At 38.5% G+C, this 21,055-nt stretch overlaps 1 protein-coding gene across 1 annotated transcript in view; it reads left to right on the top strand.

Moving 5' to 3' along the window:
* The window catches only part of LOC141001305 (NT-3 growth factor receptor-like), a 174,060-nt gene that overhangs the window by 52,325 nt on the left and 100,680 nt on the right, over positions 1 to 21,055 (top strand). The window contains exons 7-9 of the mRNA XM_073472333.1: positions 5,366 to 5,510; positions 11,395 to 11,507; positions 13,993 to 14,176. Coding sequence (XP_073328434.1) covers positions 5,366 to 5,510; positions 11,395 to 11,507; positions 13,993 to 14,176 — 442 coding nt within the window. The remainder of the gene's footprint in view (positions 1 to 5,365; positions 5,511 to 11,394; positions 11,508 to 13,992; positions 14,177 to 21,055) is intronic.

Below are 21,055 nucleotides of genomic sequence, written 5' to 3'. Positions count from 1 at the left end.
GCCACTTCTGTAACCAATTTAGCAATGATAAAGTGAATTACAGTATAATAACAAGTTAGATTAGTAATAAGACAAAGGCTAGAATCAGAAGAACCCAGATTCGTTGGGAGCCATGTAGATGAGCAGCAATAATGAATCAGACACAGGGATAACTGTTGAGTAGCCACTCTTATATTGTTACAGTAAATAAAGAAAAATGGCCAATGGCCAGTTGCATTTTATTAGATGGAATTCACCCAAATATCCCTTGCTGAAGACTGCTTGGTGCTGATCTACATTTTGCTAATGGATTCCCACAGCAAAACAGGAATGCACAGACAAGTGTGGAATACAGAGGCAGACAGAGGAGTTGGCCTTAATTATCACCATATATTATCATCATCATCATATGTATTGATAATTATCAATACATATGATGACATGATTTTCCTTTATCCCTGTTTGCAAGTATGAGAAATATGGAGGAGAAAAGAGAGGGAGGGAGGGAGAGAAAGAAAGAGTGTACAGAAAAAAAACTGACCTTCGCTTTTACCATCTTCATGTTTGTGACATATTCTACAGATACAAACACCAAAACTGTAGTGAAGCACTGGTATGATGTCGATATGACTATCTGGTTTGATCAGCATCAGGAAGAACAAGGAGACTGGTGGGTCTGTCGGATGGCAGATGGATGAGATTCATGCTCTTTTTTTTAGAGATGGATTCGAGAGGTATTAGTTGCTTGGACCCTGCAGTCCTCAGTTGTTACTGAAAGGGCACACCAAGTCGGACCAATGAGGGACACCACCAGCCACCCAGAACACTAATAATTAAGTTTCTTAACTACAAGGACAATTCTAAGTGCTATATTGTAGGTAACTGGTCTTTCTAACCCTAACCCTACATCTGAAGGAGAAAAATCATTCCTTTGAGGACAACAATGTAAACATCTTGGTCAGAGAAGAGAGATGGTTTGAAAGAGTAGTAAAAGAATCCATCTGTGTCAAACTGGAACGACTGTCTTTGAACAGAGGAGGTGGCCTAAGACATTACTTATCACCCACCTACAATGCTGTACTGAGTTCCCTCCCCAGACAGCTTAACAGCCATTCACACCTGGGCTCACCTAGCCCTAGTAAACTAATGAGGGGATGAGGTGCAGGTGGAGAGGGGAATGAATGGAGGAAACAAGAGAGCAGGAATGGAGCTGATAAGCAGGAAAAATAGAGATAGGGCTAATGAGGCTTTTGTGAGAAACGGGAGGGAAAGTGTTGTGGCAATTTGTTTATCCAACAACAAGCTGAAAAATTTTACTTCAACAGCAACTACCTTTTAAGATTTTATTCTTAAAACAGTTGGCCAAAGTACAGAACAGTCAGAAAAACATATGCAAAAGCATTCACTCCCACAGAAGGAATGAGCAACAAGTCAAAAATTTGGGTGTATATACTCTTCCTGTTTCATTGCACAACCAAAGTGATACCAAAGCAGTTTATTGCAGTCAAACAGAGTTGTTGATGGGACAAATGATTGTGAAATGGTGGGGCAGAGGGTCCAGCAGCCGAGGATAACATCCCTGTCCCTCACTGAAGACAAGTGTCACTGGTTAATATGTGCCATGCCCTGGCACACCTGGCTCTTAAAGGGAATGGGTGCCGCGTGCTGCACTTTGCACCCAGATTAACTGCTGTTTAGCTAGCCAAATGGACTTGGACACGCCCTAAATGCACTAGCGTGCTGCGCTTTAGACCATGCGCTATATACCGTCTTAATAGGGCCCAAGAACACATTCTATCACAGTAGTTCAGCCAGATAACACTACCTGTTTGAGTATTTTAATGGAGTGCCTAACTGCAAATAAATAATGGATTATGTGCAAATTTTTACAACTAAATTTAAACAAGACAGAAGTAATCATCTTTGGCCCTAAACATCTAACCAGCAAATTAAAATCATTCCTTGGTCCCTTGTCAATCAATGAAAAATCTACAGCCAGAAATCTTGGTGTCATAATTGATTCCCAACTGAACTTTGAATCATATGTCAATAATCTCATAAAATCATGTTACTTCCATCTAAGAAACATTAATACAATTAAATCAGCTCTGTCCTTTTCAAATTTGGATTAATTCATGCATTTGTTTTTTTCACGGTTCGACTATTGCAAATGCATTCATTACTGAATTATTGATTCCCTATGCTCCAAGTTGCAAACTAAAGTCATTCAATCTACCCTTGTGTTATGGCTTGTTCTTATTTAGTATTTTAAAGTTTGCCATCTTAACAGGGCTCCACTTCTGGACTCGCACATTAAAAACAGTCCAAATCACAACACTGCAGTCGCTGATTCTGTTGCCTTCATTTGACTGATTTATTGACACTTTGAAACAAAACAAAAAACGTTCTTAGTCTAATGTGAGGTCAAAGACTGTACCAACCCCGTTCTCCACCCTTGCTTGCTGAAGAGCCCAAAGACTCCGTTCCAACCCCTCTTTCACAGCTGATCATCATCTGAGTAATCACATTGATCCGGTGTCACTTCATGGATCAAAGGAAAATTCTACATGGACTAAGCAATCCATGACAATATTAATTTTAACATTAAAATGGCTCTAACACCTTGCTAGAAGTACCTAGTGACTAAGGGTGAACAGACTTTGCCATCTGGGCTCCAAGGCTCTGGAATTCCCTGCCCGAGGAGATTAGGCTTGCAAACAATTTTTTTTTAAGTCATTACTTAAAATATACTTTTACAGGAACGCCTTTTTGATGGCTGGTCTTTAAATTCTACACTAGTGTGTTTTACCTTGTATTTGTTCTCATGTGTAACTATGGTGGCATGTGTTCTCATCTTTGTTTTATTCTTATGTATTTATTCAGTGTAGCACTTTTGACTAGCCAATGTTCGTCATTTTGCTTTATTTTAATATATTTTATGAAGCACTTTTAACCTGTCAATGTTCTTAGTTTTCATTTTACTGTCATGTTATTCTGTGAAGCTTTTTTTAACCTGTATTTTATGTGAAGCACTTGTTTAAATAAGTGCTATATAAAGTAGGGGTGTAACGATACATGTATTTGTATTGAAGCTTTTCGGTACAGGATGTTCGGTCCGGTACAGGGCTGTGCACGGGTGAGTTCCCAGAACGGAAGTTATGTGTGTTTATTTTCTGCCTGCAGCTACACGTGCAGCCCGTTTACGTCATTGCTAGTGCTAGTGAGAAACCAGAGCTTGAAGACCCTCCCTTGTCGCTAAAGTCCCCTGCTTGGGAACACTTTGGCCTTCTGGTTAAATATTGCAACGGAGAAAGACAAGTGGATAAAAGGAGGGCAGTGTGCCGACATTGTTCAGCTGAGATCGGGTATGATTCCGGCAACACAACAAACATGCTAACTCATTTGAAACGGCACCACCCGAGTGTGAATATCACTGCTACAAGAAAAAAAACAACCTTAGTGAAAACGCAGCTGACTTCGGCATTCAAGCAGCCTCTCCCTAGCAATTCAGATTGGCCCAAAGCTATAACAACTGCCATCGGAGTTTTTATAGCAGCGGATCTAAGATCGTATTCAGTTGTTGAAAATGCTAGTTTTAAACACATGCTAAAGGTGATTGAGCCCCGGTATGAAGTACCCACTCGTCTGCACTTCAGTCAGAAAATAATACCAGGCCTTTATGAACAAGATAAATCTGCTGCTGTCCAAGACTTGTCAAAGGCATGTGCAGTAGCACTAATGACTGATGGATGGAGATCCAGAGCTAATGAGAGCTACATAACTGTGACTGCCCATCACATCACCCCTGAGTGGAACATGGTGAGCCATGTTCTGCAAACTCGGCCCATGTATGAACAACACACCAGCGCAAACCTGGCATAGGGACTTAAAGAGACAGTGAGAATAATTTATTTAACTTATTACCAGGCAGCACTCTACAACAGTATTCTATTTTTTTATTTTATTTTCATATTTTGTATAATGTGACAATAAATTGTTGGTTTACAAAAGTTCCGAATAAACAACAAGCAAATTTATGGTTTGCATTTTGTTCCCATACTGTACCGAAAATGAACCGAACTGTGACCTCAAAACCGAGGTACGTATCAAACCGTGATTTTTGTGTATCGTTACACCCCTAGTTATTAGTATTATAAAACAGTGGCTTTCCAATAAATTAGATATAGAACGTATTTGTATATCTATTTGCTTGCTTTTGTTTTATTGTCTTTTAAATGCAATTTAAAAAATATTCTTAATGTCTAATTCTTTAATGTGTTTATACTGTATGCCTCTGTAAAGCACTTTATATTACCTTTTGTCTGAATGGTGTTAAATAAAATTGTCTCACCTTATTAGAACCTCTTGACTTCTATACATTGCTAGATTCTCTAAAGTTGGAAGCTCCTCACAGTGTTGCATGCAGGCCTCAGTGAAGAAATAGACAATCATTATTAGAATTCTGAATATTTTTGCAAATTTCTTACAAAGCCAGTGTCCATATTAAATAGAAACAGTTCCAATTCAACTGGCATAAACAGTTTTAAGCAAAGTGCTTCAAAGATGTCTTAGGCCTGGGCGATATGGCTGGAAAGTCTACCAAGATAGTGAAGTTTCATATTGGTGGATATCGTAAATTATTATCATTTTTAAAGACCAGGCGAAAAAAGGTTGAATTTAATCTCTTTGTTTTTTATTTACCGACTTCATCAAGGCACACAGGTTAAAATTATGTTAACACAACAAGGAAAAACACATAAATAAAATCACATAAATAAGTAAAAAATACTGTCATACCAGTGAGCTGACCTGTCCTGTCCTTTTTTATTCACAATTTTCTCTCTGGCTGCACTCATTTTCTCACTCTGGTGGTAATGGATCTGCTTATGTTTTTTCGCAGTTAGTTTGTAAAACACTTGTCCAGTGGTGGAGCTGGTGCGGTGGATGATGAGCCATAGTTGCCCCAGTGGTCGCACAGATCATTTTGGCTGTCACAGCTGACATTTCTCTGGGCTTGTTGGTAGAGCAAAGGCCAGTCTGTCAGTATTGAAATGGTTGTATCTAGCTGATATACTTTATATGACCTTAGAACTCCATACAATACAATTTCTCAGCCTGTAGTTGAAATTAAAATTTGAGTATCAGAGTCAGGATAACCAAATGTGAACACTCCAAAGTCATAACAACTTCAGGGTTTTATTTTCTTACTGTTCGACCAAGATTTTGAGAATACAGCATAATGACACTGCATTTACTAAATGAGCCTGCTGAATGGTTAGATACCTATATCCTTGGTGAGCCTGGTCCTACACCACACTCTGTCCTGATATTTTCAGACGTCATTTACTCATGCCTGTTCTCTTATTTCATCCCACTCTCCCTCCAGGACAGTGTCTACGACAACGGTACCATTCATTCTATCAACATAACTTTGTTCAATGTGAGCAGAGAGGACAACAATTTCCTGCTAACCTGCACCGCCACCAACATAGTGGGCATGACCAGTGCTTCTGTCCAGCTAACTGTTCACTGTAAGTACAGACACACATATACGCTCTTATATTGGCCAGCCATTTTTTGTTTTAATTATAACTCTAGTAAAGTACTTATTAGAGTTTTCATGGTGCTAAACAGGCCTATCCGTCATACAGTGCATTCAGACCCCTTCACTATTTTCAAATAAAATATTTTCCTCATCAATCTACACTCAATACACCATAATGACAAAGCAGAAACAGAATTTTAGACATTTTTGCTAAATTATTAAAAAGGAAAAACTGAAATATCACATTGATATAACTTAAGAAAGGTTCTATCTGGGTCTTGAAGTAAAACAAGTGCATCATCTGCAAATAACCGAAGGATGTGTTCCTGTGTTCCTATACGAATACCGGTCAAATTTTTGCTCTGTCTGATCATCTGTGCCATGCCCCTGCTTATATGAAAACTGAAAAGGATCTAAAAGTACATGAACTTCGAAGACATTTGATAATAATGGATGTCAATACAACAGGCCTAAAATAATTGTTAACCTGTGGTGAAGGCTTATTAGGGACAGGTATAATCACTGATTTCTTCCAGAGTTTGGGGGTGGTGTGCGAGTCCACAGACTTTTGGAAGATAGGGCACCATGCAGGTGTAAGCTCCTCTGCACATGTTTTCAGGTAGAATGCAGAGATGCCATCTGGCCCCATGGCCATCTTAGTGCATGTGTGTTTAAAAAGTGAATGGACCTTATGGGGGTCTATCACCAGCCTTGCATCCTGCTCAATAAAAGAAACTGTCTCTAAAACATCCCTACCTTCAGAAGAAAAGTCCTGAGTTTCAAATCTCAGATAAAAGTCATTTAGTTTGTGTGCTTTTTGCAGGTCATCAGAGGTACTGAGACATTTTTAGCTGGAGTCATGTTGGTGCCTTCATAGTGTCCCACAGTTTTTGGAGTTCATTGCAGTGAAGCTCTGTCCAGTGATCTCCTTATGTCTCATCCTGGCTTCTTTGAGCATGGGATTAAGCTCCTTTTGCACAGTTTTCAGTTGTGCTCTGTCTCGGTTCTTAAAAGCCAATTTCTTCTTGTTGATACAGTCTTTAACCTCTTTAGTTATATATGTTTTGTTGTTAGGATACACAGTTATTTCTTTCTGAGGTATCACATCATCCACGCAGAATTGTATATAGTCAGTAACTTTTCTCAGTCGCATTGTTCACATCCATCTCATGAAAGATGCTCCCATCAGTGGAGAGAAAACATCCTTTGAGGGATTCTATGCTGTCACTATTGAAGACCTTTACAATCTTGGTTTGAGGTTTGCTGCATTTGAGAACAGTTCTGTAGGTGGGGATCAGGTGCACAGTATTGTGGTCATTTGACAGCAGGGTTTGGCTCCAGTCACACAAGCATTGTTCACATTACCATGGCATTTATCTAAGATTCTGTCATCTCTTGTCTCCCATTTGATGTATTGTTGGAAACATCGTGTGTGACAGTTAAAGTTTGTAGTGACTGATGTCCCCTAAAATGAAAATTGGGGCCTCAGGAGTGTGTAATGACGCCAGATGAACACAGTCAGTGATGTGAGCAGCTGCACTCAGCTGGGACGTAGATGGACGAGACGGTGATGTCTCCTGCCTCTGTCTTTCCCCCAGGAAATCAAATTCAGTACAGATTCTAGTAACTAAAAGAGAAGGAAGATGCAAAATTTGGAGGTTGAATTGCTGTCAATAAAATTATTATTATTATATTATTTTGACATCAACCCAGTCAGCAATTGAGAAGATGGTTTGTGCCTACGTTGAGCTGCAAAGGCTGGGCAGGAATTGACTTTGGTAGGAACTGGATGTGGTGGACGGAAACCTCTTCACAGCGGACTCTGTGGTCCGGGGTGGTGTTGACCCTGAGATGAAGCGTGGTTACCGGCCAATGGGTTCTACCGGGTCTCTTCTGTAGTGATTCTGCGATGGAAGTCTGTCAGTAGGAGAAAAAGAAACAACAAAACAACAAAAGAGACGAAGCAAAAAGAAGCTAACAAAAAAGACAGAAGCAAGAAAAGAGCACAAGAAAAAAAGCATGAAACACATGTTTCCAGACGTTTTTATCTTTGGAGGAAACGGGGTGTGTTTATGGTTGGTCAACCAATTAGGAGTCTCTCCTTTCCTTTCATTGTTTGAGATGGTAACGCTCAAATAAATTATTATTATTGTTTTAAATGATTAAAACATAGAGTTTTGCATGCTGAAAACATATATGTCATCCAGCATGACCCATTAAAATATCAAAAATAAGCTAAATGTGAACTAGTGCTACTACAACAAAAAAAACATTTACATGAGTGAATTCCTCTTTAAGACAATTTATCATGAAGAGGTTAACTTCATGCAAATAACTGTTAAACAAAGAGTAAATAATTCCTGACTATATTGCTAAATAAATCGGGATTCCATAACATTTCCTTCCCTAATTGGAATAAGATACGTCCTTGTTACATAGTCTATATCTGTATTAATGTAGAAGCAATTACCCATACATGATCGGTAGATGGCAATATTGCCACAAGTTAGAAATGCAATGAATATCTTAAATGAATAACTCAGGCTTGGAAAGTGTTAGAACAATGGAATTTTCTTTACCTTGAACAAGATTTTTGACTGAATGTGATGAGCGTATTGGCAAATGAATAAAACACTTACTTTGTACTGATATTAAAAGGTGCTGCAAAGGTAGAAGCATTTAATGTTCAGTCAACTTTATATGCAAGGGGATTTACAATCACTGTTGTTATCTGACAGGCTCCCCAGTTGAAAAAGGGGGTTTTCAAAATCCATGCGTGTGTCAGGGCTGTTATAGATTAGGTCTGATTATTCCCATTGTAGAACAGACCCCATCTCCATCCTGTGGTAGTGCCATTTATCCTTTTGGCCCTGCTAATCTCACCAGGCCCCTATTGTAAACCAGTTTGAGGTGTTACGCTTGTCCTTCCTTGGGAGTGGGCAAACTGTCCAGTCTGGATGGCATCATACTGATAGTTTTGTGGCTGTTAAGTGGAAAGCAATCTTTTTTTTTTACCTAAGTTAACCTTGTTGTGGAATGTAACTTTGTTGAGCTGTGTCCGCTACACAGGTGTAGAAATCTGTGTACACACAAAACAGGAAAAATGCATACTCAGTCTTTGCGTCAGATTTGTAAAATCCCACATGTCTGTTGCGACAAGGCTTTTTGTCTTAACTCAATTGATCTGAAATTGTATGCACCCCTAATTACCCCGTTTAATATGTAGAATTTAGTTTAGTTTTGAGGAGAGTGGCTAAACTAACTAAGAAGTAGTTGAAAAAGAAGAGGCTTAATTTTAAAGACTGTGAACTTGAAGTAATGATTGATCAAACTGACAGACAAAAAAGCAAATTATTTAGAGGCTTAAGTTCTGGCATTTGCAACAAAATGAAGCACTTGAAATGGCAGAAAGTGTGTGAGCTCCTGGAGGAGGAAAAGGGAGTCCCTGCGCTCCCTCCACTTCATGAATGGTCATCACTATGGGCAGAACATCAGTATGGTCTCTGAAAATTTGCTCTCGCTTAAATTGCATAATGGCTATGTCCTCCAGCAACGCCAAACCAGCTATTGTATTATACGACACACCCATTAGGCATGGCTACAACCTTTATATAGAGCCCTTTAAAGGACCTGATAATAGGTCACACCTGAAGGTATTCTTACTCCCCAATAATACAGGAAAATAATATTTATTTATACAAGGATCATTATCGTTATAACTACCACAATGCATACTGACATACTTTTTGCCCACTCTTGTTGTGTTTATAACACATACGTATAACTGTGATGCACATGCATCCATTGGAATTCCCGAATAAGACAGCAGAGATGTTCACATTCAATGTTCCTATTTTTTTCCTACATTCCTACATTTTGTTCCTACAGTTTTCATGTTTTTATGTGAAACTGCTCTTTTTTTAATTGATTTAAGTGGTCTGGTTTTGTGTGGGTAACTGCTCTAAAAGAAGCACAGAGGAGCATTTAGGACTGCAGCACTGCCTCCTGGTCTAACTTTATTCCATTGGTGTCTCTCAGGATATTTTACTTTGGTTTAATTCATGTCTTCATATTAGATGCCACTGTGTCAGTCTCGGTGGAATCAATCTGATTATAAAATTGTTGAGAAGGGATCATCATGTCATCACATCATGGCAGTCTTGAGCTCCGCTTGAACTCTCATCTTTCTGTGATGGAATGAATGGAACATAATGCTACTTTATCACAAAAAACATTCAATTTATTATAGGTCTTTTGAAAATGTGACCAAATCTGCTGGATCAAAAATATACATACAGTAACTTGAACAATCAATTCTGGTGATTATAGAAAGTTGTGTGAATCAAATGTTCTTTGTAGCATGGCCTCTTAACTTCTTCTGACTGATTCTGATTGATAACAGCTGGTGACTTTTCTGGGCCCATTTTAATAGGGCTTGTTTGATACACCCATTAGACTCAGCCACAAGCACTACAATGGGAAAGTCTAAAGAGCTCAGCATTGATCTGAAAGAGCTCATTATTGATTTGACAATGATCCCAAACACACATCAAAAGTGGTAAAGGAATGGTTAAATCCTGACTTGAACCCCATCGAGAAGATGTGGACTGTGCTGAAGAAACAAGTCTCGATTCACCGATTCTGTCAAGAGGAGTGGTTAAAATTCAGCCAGAGGACTACCAGAAGCTTGTGGATGGCTATCAAAAGCACCAAATGGAGTTGAAAATGACTAAGGGACATTTAATCAAATATTAGAATTACTGTGTGTATATTTTTGATCCAGCAGATTTGGTCATATTTTCAGAAGAGCTATGATAAATTCATTATTGAACCAAACTTCATGAATGTTTTTGTAACAAAGTATTATGTGTTCCTCTCACTACATCACAGAAAAATGAGAACTATAGAAATCATTGGAACTCAAGACTGCCATGATATACGTGTTTTTTACAAGTGTATGTAAACTTTTGACCTTACCTGTAGGTCTATACCTATGCCTATATGTATGCATCTAAAGCTTGTGTGTGGACATTTGAATGAATACATTTAATTTGTGGTGGAATGGCTAATAACAGTCATCACCCTTCTCTGGTGCTGGTTTGTATTTCAGTTGTGGTAAAACAATGACATTGTAGTAGCAAACGGCAAATTGTGGACACAATTTTGTAATGCCTCATTCAAATCACATCAGTCCTCCTATTCATTTCAGAAAGTGTGCAGAAAGTTGAAAAGAATCGACTTTTGGAGAAAAGCAACCCAACGTCACACTGTGGTGGCCAATCTCATTAGCTGGCAATCAGAACGGCTGCCTGACAGTGTTGGTGTTTAAGTTGTTTACACAAAATGTATGTCATAACACTATAAATATAGTGCACCACTCTAATATTTATGTGGAAGTTTTTTGTGTTTTTTGTATAAGCATTGGTTGAAAAAACATGTTCTGTGTCAAGGTGAAACAGATATCGTCATATGGACCAAAGAAAGACACATGCAGGAACATTTAGAGGTCCACCAAATTGCTCAAATTGAGTTTCTTTTTTGTTGCTTGGTGTCTAAACATCATGCGGCCAGGATACTGCACCAGCAGGGGAGGACAAATACTCTGTTGCTCCCAAGCCAGGAGTCGGAAATCAGGGGCTGTGAAGGTGGAGTTCACAGAGCAAACGATGTTACACACCCAGTTGTGTCCTCCCATACCACATCACAACCCCTCACTTAACAGAGGGAAACACTTACAGGAGCACAAATGCTCACACTGCCCAAATTGATTGGAACAGACTGTGATGAGACCAGCAAAAATAACAGTCTTCCTCTGTTTCAGTTACAAAGTGAACATTGCTCATCTGTCCTGTTCTCTTTTGTGTCTTCAGTTCCTCCTTCCATCGTGAAGCTGAAGGAGCCAGAGCGACGCCATGACACATGTATCGAGTTCACTGTCCGAGGTTCACCACATCCAACCTTACGCTGGTTCTATAAAGATAAGGTACTTTTCACTAATCCAGCAGTGTCACTCTCAAGTACAACTTAGATTTTGGAGTTATGCTGTGCTTAAGTGTCATTCATTTCTCTGTGTAAAATAAAAATTCTGTCCATGAAATACACCATGGAGAAAAGTGAAAATAGTTTTTAAAAATTATTCGCAATTCTAAGGCTACAGGAAAACTGATAGGGTTATAGATTCTAATGAGCTCAAGTTTTGAGATAACTGTTTAGTGGTTAAAGTTTAACTTCCATTGAAAAAACACAAAAAGAAAACTTCACTGGCAATGTTTTACCATTGCAGTGGTCTCCAGACTGGGTAACTGTGTCCCCCTAACAGGTTTGCCACACTGGATGCTTGTGTAGTGCATGGCGGCTCTGTTTCTGAGCTGCTGCTGCTCACTCACCTGTTTGTGTTCACATAGACAGCATTGTGGTGCAGTTCCTGCCTGCCCTATTTGTTTACATGGAGTTTGTCTTTGATAATTATCAATAAATATGATGATGTGATTTCCCTTTATCCCCATTGAAAGAGCAAGAAAGTGGGATGGGGAAAAAGAGGCAGGGAGGAAGAGAAAAAAAAAGAATGCACAGGTTAAAAAGCTGCCCTTCACCTGATGTATGTACTCTCTTCGTGTCTGTGACATATTCTACAGAGAGACATTAAGACTGGTATGATGTTGATATGACTGTTTACAGGTTGTTGACACACACACATGCTGCTCACCCATCAAGTTAGGCCTGTTTGATAGCAATTGTGCCAAAAGTCTAAATGTTTTTAGCACTTTTTCAATTTTAGGGAATATTTGTTTATAATGGACTGTTATGGTAGACATCATTTTTTATAGGTTATTTTTATATTTGATGGATTGCTGCCAAACAAAGTTTTGTTGCATTTTAATATGCAATGACAATACAATATCCACCCACCCCGCCATTCCACCCACCCACTCATCCATCCATCCATCCATCCATCCACCCATCCATCCACCAAATGTAAGCCACGCGCTAGAAGAGCAGCTGCAGCTTCAGTCCTATGTCTGTGTCTGTATAGGATGCTTGTCATGCACAATATAGGGGTCAAGATTACCCAAGTTGCAACATCTGTGACAAGCACTAGTGGATGAAATATTTAGATAATTCTTGTTAGTGGTAGTAGTAATAATACAACAATATAAAACACTGTTACAAATAAAAGTATAATAAGTAAAGAAGTATAACCAGTGAATTGTAGTTAAGGTATCACAGATGTTAAGGTATCGAAGGTAAAAGTACCTATAATGCTGAATGACCCTTTCTATGTCATTCATTTCATATGATTATTATTACTGATTAATTAATGTGTAAGAGCAGTTTTAATATTTCTTACATTGGAGGTAATCTTAAGTACACTGCTCAAACAAATTAAGGGAACAGTTTAATCACACATCAGATCTTGATGAACAAATTGTTCAAGTTTAAAATCCTTTCTGGTGTACATTGTCTAATTTGTTGAGAAAAAAATTATCTAACAATGGTCAACGGAAACCAAAAGTATCAACCCATTGAGGGTTGGATTCAAAATCACATCGAAAATCAAGGTAAAAAATTTAAATCACAGGGTGATCCAACTTGACTATAGTCTGAATTATAGTCTGAATTATCAGTGGCCACCACTGAATTATCAGTGGCCACCACTATCAGTGGCCACCATTTCCTTTTTGGGGGTTGTCTTGCTTTTGTCTGTCCATTGCACCTGTCGTCACTTTAATTTGCACCAAAGCAGGTGAAATTGATTTACAATCATCTATGCTTCTTAAATGGATAGATATCCCAGAAGTTAAACTGACTTGGTGTTATACTGTGACGTGTTCCCTTAATGTTTCTGAGCAGTTCCCCCTTTTTTTTCATTAACTTGTTTAACAGGATGAAAACAGGTGCGAATATGCTTACTTCACTGGAAGATTTTGTTACTTTTGTTTTAAGAACGTACAACTCTAATGACTTAATTACAGACTTAAGATTGCTTGAGAAGAGAAAGATTTTTTTAAAATCTATTATATATTTTTTTTTAATTATGATGTATAAAAAATTATCTGCAAAATTACTAGTGACATTTGCTATTAGATAAATGTAGTGGAGTAAAAATGACAGTATTTGTCTCTGAAATTAGGTGGGTGAGAAGTATAAAGTGGCAGAGAATATAGTAAGTAATCAAGTAAAGTACATATATCTTATAACTGTACTGTAGGTAAATCTCATCACAGTTTACAAATGGATAAGCTTTCACTTTATTTTGCATGAGGTAGAGGAGTGAGTTGCCTGACATTTTTCAGCTTTTAAAAGGACTGACACAAAAGGTTTGATAACCCTCAGGTCTAGGGTGATATTTTGATGACATGTTACTATCTTGAAGTGTGATACTTATCAGTTGGGTCAAAGGATTTCCTGTTAAATAACTTTGATGTCACTGTTCACAGTTTGTTGCTCTTCTATCATTCCCTAATCAGGAAATTACCCACACTGAGTATGTTCGCCCTGATATGGATATTTATCAGGACTACGTAGAGGGCTGCCTTACCTTTAAAAACCCAACACACCACAACAACGGCAACTATACTTTGGAGGCCACCAACTATCTGGGTGAAGCCATCAGTTCTGTGTACGGACACTTCCTTGACAAGCCCTTTGAAGGTGAGTTGGGACTTTAATGGGGCATGTTGAGTTGATGTAATATTTACTACTACTAAAGTACCATATATAATATGCTACATACATGAAAATACTTGAGCAACAGTGCATTTCATCTGTAGCGATTACCTGCAAATGATAACAGCAAAATGAAAACATATCATTCCATTTGTGATAACTGGCCTGAGCATTCTTATATGCCACTGCTTATAGTGTGGGTTTGTGTTTGACCTTTGTATGCTTGATTCACATGATCAATGTATCTTTATGCTGATGATACAGTCCTGTACTGCTGTGCTAAAACTGCACATAAAGCCATTACAATTCTCCAGCAAGCTTTTGACAAACTGCAAGATTCTCTTTTTAACCTGAAATTAGTCCTCAATGCAAACAAAAACAAATTCATGACATTCTCAAGAGCCAGAGATATCACAGACATTGGTCTGCATGTTACCACTCAGTATTCAAAGGGTTTTTGAATACAAATATTTGGGTATCTGGTTGGATCAGAAACTCACATTTAAATTTCATACACACTTGTCAGCAAGCTAAGACAAAAAATGGGTTATTTAGAAACAGAACTACTTTCCCCATGTTCTGTAGGAAACGGATCATTGAAGCTGTCTTTTTATCTGTCCTGGATTATGGTGATGTTATCAATAGACAGGCCTCTGTCTCCACTCTTACTCCAGTAGACTCAGTTTATCACTCCGTCCTCAGATTTATTACTGGTGATTGTTATTCCACTCATCATTGCATTCTACATGAAAAAGTTGGATGGGCATCTTTGAGAGAAAGACATGGAGGCCATTGGTTTCTGTTTCAACATGCCACCATATATCAGCTCTTTATTAAACTGGTCACAGAGTCACTATTCAACACACTCTAGTGATTGTATAATGCTGCTATTTATCGTTTATGCATCTCTGTTTTATGTTTTGTCATGTTCATTTGCTTGCAGTTTGTTATCATTTTCAGCACTTTTATATTGGTATTCTGTCATATTGCTTCTTATCTGTTATCATTTTTATTTACCCATTCTGTGATTATGTTCGTTGTTTCTGTTTGTTATCACATTTTTGCACCTATTCTGTTGTTTTTTTTATTTGTGCTCTCGACATCATTGAAAATGAGGGCTTACCCTCAATGATTTTTCGAGATTTAAATAAAGGTTGAATGAATGAACGAATTAATTAATTAATTATAAAGTGAGAATTAGTCAAGTTATAGTCTGGAGGCTGCCGTTGGTGACTCTGACGGTGCTCTGTGAAGCAATGATTGCTTTCCATTTTTTTCTGAAATGTTTAGATCTGTATAAGGCTTACATGTCACTGCTGTGAAATGTACCAACCCCCACCTTTCCCCCAGACTCTTTCACATTTCACACTGTTAGAATATGGAACAATAAAGCATTTCATCTCATTTGAAGTCACCAGCTGTCTCCACAGAATACATAATTGATTGATTGGCCTTTGTGTACCTGAGATGTATCACATGATTTGGGAACAAATGTAGCCTTTTTCAACTGCAGGGACTTAAGGGCACTCAAAGTAACACCATTAAACTTTTCTCTGATCATTTTGGGAAGAAGGTGCTGGAACTACAGTAATGTTCAAAATTGACATAGACTTGTAAAGAAAATGTATATCACGCCAGTTTTAAGTTCCAATGATTTCTACAGCTCTCATTTTTCTAATAATTTTTCTTTAATGAGAGGAATACATACTACTTTGTCACAAAAAACATTCATGAAGTTTGGTTCAGTAATGAATTTATTATTGGTCTTCTGAAAATATGACCAAATCTGTTTTTTACCACTCATCTTGACAAAAACTGTTCAACCAATTGTGTTGGCTTCCTGGCACTGACTTCTTCAGCAGGGTTCAATTCAGGACTTGGGAAAGCCACTCCAAAACCTAAATTCTAGCCTGATTTAGCCATTCCTTTACCACACTCCTTTACACACACTCGACTGTGGACACTGTCACCTGTCTTCCATCAGCTTCTAATTCATTGCAGACCTGCTTTATGGTGGTTTTTGGTTGACTCTTCAGAATCAGAATCAGAATTCCTTTATTTGTCCCGCAAACGGGGGAATTTGTGATTTGTGCGTCAAAGGATAGTTCAATATAACAATAAACAATAATAATAGTAAAAAATACACAATATACTAAAAAGGTAAGAAATAGAAATAGACTCGTATAAACATAATATGTACAAATATAAACAGTGTAATTCTAAACAGTGTGGGCAGTGTATTGTTATTAATAAATAATAAATATGGGTATGAAAATTGCCCAGTTAGTGCTTGACCATCCTGACCAGTTTTCTCTCAGCAGCAGTTGATAGATTGTGTTTTCTTCCTGATGGGACCTGTAACTGCTTTGAAATGGCTCCAAGGGACTTTCCTGACTTGTTCAAATCAGTAATGTGCTCTTTCAGATCAATGCTGAGCTCTTTAGACTTTCCCATTGTAGTGTTTGTGGCTGAGTCTTATGGGTGTATCAAACAAGCAAAATGGGCCCAGAATCATCAATCATGGGGCGGCTGTAGCTCAGGAGGTAGAGCGGGTCGTCGGAAGGTCACTGGTTCGAATCCCGGATCCCCCTAGCTGTATGCCAAAGTGTCCTTGAGCAAAATACTGAACCCCAAATTGCTCCTGATGAGCAGTTGGCACCTTGCATTGCTCCTCCACCATCAGTGTATGAATGTGTGTGTGAATGGGTGAATCTGACAAGTGTTGTAAAGCGCTTTGAGCGGTCAGTAGACTGTTAGTAGCGGAAAAATGCTATAGAAATGCAAGTCCATTTACCATCATAATCACTCAGATGAAGCTAAGAGGCCATGCTACAAGGAAAATTTGATTCAAGTAACTTTATACATCACAGACTCAGACTCACAGGTCATTCAATTTGTTGTAGATCTGGTCACATTTTCAGAAGAACCATAATACATTCAGATTTGAAGCAAACTTCATGAATGTTTTCCATCACAAAATGGAAAATGAGAGTAGTAGAAATCATTGGAACTGAAGACTGCCATGATATACATACTACATACTACTACTCTTATTGATACTCCTTATCAGTTCCGTTCTTCATTGGTATTCTTATCAGTTGTTTTTCATTACAAAATAATTGCTTTTTAACATTACTGTAAAATTGACTGTACTGTTTCTAGAGCAGCAACAGTCATATTTACAGCAACAAAATCCCTATGAACTCAATAATATCTCAATGGAAACATTAATAAAGTGTAAATAAAATAATATCCCTGTCCAAAACTCAGTGAAGTTTAGAAAGAATGAAGAACACAGACACTAGTCAGTGGTATCAGTATCAGTTCTCCCACTGCTGCTCACTTCCTACAGGTACTGCTGGTAGAGAGAGGAGGGGCTGGTTTGTCTCAGCCAGCAGCAAAGTTTACAAGAGTTTGCGAATTCGAAAATACTGGTACGTGACACACTAAGCTAAATGGTTACTACAAACTCACAGCTTTCGTTTGAGCGTACCGCTACGCTAGTTGTAACATTTCGCTTTTAGCTGAGTTAGCAAGCTGCTTGTGTAAAACCACTGCAGTGGAGGAAAGACTGCGGACAGAGCAGATTAAATTTCGCTTTCTATATGTTTACTCATTTATGCTTGATGAACAGGTGTGATGATAAGTATTGGCATTTTACCTGCCAAGGATTTTTTTTGCACTTACAGTAATGAGTGTTGTCACTGTCCACACGAGTAAACTTCAGTAATCATCATTTGTTTCACTTCATTGTCTCTACTGCTGCCTCTCTGCTCTGCTGTTCATTGACATTGCTCTGTGTGTGTATATGTCAAGGAGCTCAGCAGAGGAAAGGCTGCAACAACATGATAACAAATAACAAAAAAATGTTAAAAAGTGCTAGTAAAAGAACCGTTAATGTCGGAGCCTATCAATAATACGATATTTAATAATTTAGACCCAGGGCTCGTTTAATACCAGCTTTTAGTACCCATGCCTCTCTGGAGATGATACTTAAAGGAACTTGGGGCAGGACTTGTGAAAAAATAAACATGCATTTTAAGTTTTTTAATGCTAATGGGTGATGAAGCATTCAGAACCAAAAAGAATGAGCCCACCCACATATCTCTCCATTGCCTTGAACAGGCTGTGTGCTGCATAATGTACTGCAATTCGGTGTCCGAATTTCCTGTGCAGTCTTGCAGACGTGACGTCAGATGACGCTGAATGTGTGTCCTTGGATATGGGAAGAAGACAAGCGCGGTGGACCCAAACTAGTGTTTGGGTAGTAATGGATTCTGCTACGGCCAGCAAACAACCCACTACCACACAAAGTCCACTAAAAAGTCATACTAAGAAGAAAACGAAGGTTTTATCAGCGGCATGTCGTGAGTTGAAACGAAATTACGACCAAAGCCGGGCTGGCACCCGAATACACATCAGATACGCGTTCGACTCATGGAGGCAGCTTCAACTTGAATTGGGACTGAAAACAGATGCTGACATGGCTCATTTCCTGGTAACCAGGTCATGTTTAGAGCTGGATTTGAAAATCATATGAGATCACTGAGGACTCGGAGTGACCTAACGTACAAAGTAGCGTTAGCTGCAAACATGTAACTTAGTCCACCGCTGTGTAACACTGAGTAGTTACAGACTGCGCATTTTCCACGGTACACTACCCTAACGGCCGCAACGGCCATCGTGTCACTATTGAGTCTTATTTCTTGATCCTGCCCCAAGTTCCTTTAATACAAGTTCCAGCGACTTTCAAGAGCTGTGCCAGTGATACTGTCCATTACAATTGGTCAAGAAGATGAATCATCACATCACAGTGAGGACCACAACAAAAAACACAGTGGCAAGCTTTTGACAGAAATGTAGATAGAAAACACAGCCAAACAGAACACAGAAAAATAAAAAAGAATGACACAAGAACATAGAAAATTAAAGAATCACAATATGCACATTGGAGCAAACAAAAAGTTCTCACGGATCACTGGAAGCCATTTGGGGCCACTGATGGGCTTGCACTGTCTCTAATAGTGCCCTTTATTCTTTACCAGCATATAAACTTGTATCTAAATTAATTACAATACACACTCAAGTTCATATATTGTGTGTCCCACAACCACTTACTTCACTTGCACACCAAACAGCACACATAATGACAATCAATTCTGCTGATGCATAAATAGAGATGCACGATATCGGGCCTATATTGGGAAATTTGTGTTTTTGGCTGTTTCCCTGGTGGTGAAATTAAAGCTAATTAATACAGATGACAATATGAAAGATGGATATAACAAGCACGGCATGTACAAACTCTGATACAGTAGGTAGCAGTATGCACCTGTATACTGCTGTATGTTTAGCAGAGGAGAAGAAAAGTCCCATGAGTTTTAAAACAACTAATCTTAATAGAGATAATGGATATTAAATCATATACTCTAGCTTTCCTCACTACATCTCAGTATTTCTTGCCCTCAGGTGTGAATAATCTGCAAATTAGGAGGTTCTTTTTAAAACAACAAAATGTGAATTTACCTGTAATCTCATCAGTATTGGATGAAAAAATCCATATTGTACCCCCCTGTGCATAATAAATGTGTAATATGCATATATATCTGAAATGTCAGGGTTTGCATAATACAGTGGAAATGCAAGGGAGAACCAAGTAGGAAATAAAGGTTTCAAAGTAAGATTATGGACGTCCTTAGGTTACAAGTAAAAACTACACTGGACACAAACAGCTAGATATTCTGACCTAAAACAATGTTTTTGATAAGTACCAACCAGATGAAGGACATCAGAATCGGGCTTCCATTTGGCAAGCAGTAAAGAATTGTAGGCTGACAGAACACTCTCCCACTACTCGGGTAATCCTACTCAGATTATCTCCCCAGATTACATTTTTTCACCACAACAGGAATTTGTTGTAATATTGAAAGGTACATTTTCAGAAGATTCAAACGTGAAGTCACCACAATATCAGACAAAAAACGTTAAACACTGAGAGAGGACATGGAGAAGGAGTTGACTGAATTCAGAAACGAGATGAAGTAGTTCCTGGAGATGGATGAGGAGCAGCGAGTGACCGATATAGAGGAGCACAATCTCGGACTTGAAGAGGCACTCCGACAAATGACACAGGCATATGAATCCATGCAAACAAAGAGGACTCAAGCAAACTCCAAAACAGCATTATACAGTTTATGAGAATATAGGAGACAAGCGTTAGCAGCAAGCGTCCTATCCAGAGCAGATACAACAGAAACTGCACTGGGCAGCCCACCTGATCTCACCACTGATGGGGGTGTGGGGATTTGACTCCATACAGCTACAACAGTTGTTTGATAATGTGGAAATGTTCTGGTGTAGCTTTTATCCTCTTTCCCCTTTTTTGAATGGACATATTGACTATCCTTCAGCTCAAGCCAAGATGTTAACATGAGACAGGACAATTGGAACTGTAGAAAAACTGTCATTGTAGGGCCGAATGTTATTTGCTGCAGTTTAAGGAGCAATAGTACTCCTTCCTCCAAAGAGTGGCCTTTCCCCAGATGAAGTCTTCCCCTCAGATTTAAGGAGCACGCTTGTTCTTCAGGTGTTGAAGTAAGTATTTTTATAGCTGTTTATACCCAAGGTTACAGGTAATATGTTACAGTTTTAATGGGCCATCTTAGAAAGAAAAAATATAGGATATTAACACTCAATGTGAATGGGTTACATAATCCAGTGAAAAGAGGCATAGTTATTGCTAAAATGAAAAGGGAAAACATACAAGTGATTTTTGGTAAGAGACACATCTGTCTAACTCAGAACATAAAAAATTAGAAAAGATGGGGTTTACGAATACGTTTTACTCCTCCCACTAATCAGGGC

This window comes from Pagrus major, chromosome 8 (genome assembly GCF_040436345.1).
Source record: "Pagrus major chromosome 8, Pma_NU_1.0".
NCBI classification, from domain to species: domain Eukaryota; kingdom Metazoa; phylum Chordata; class Actinopteri; order Spariformes; family Sparidae; genus Pagrus; species Pagrus major.
The sequence above is the reverse complement of the archived record's forward strand: the minus strand, read 5'-3'. Positions and strand labels throughout refer to the sequence as shown.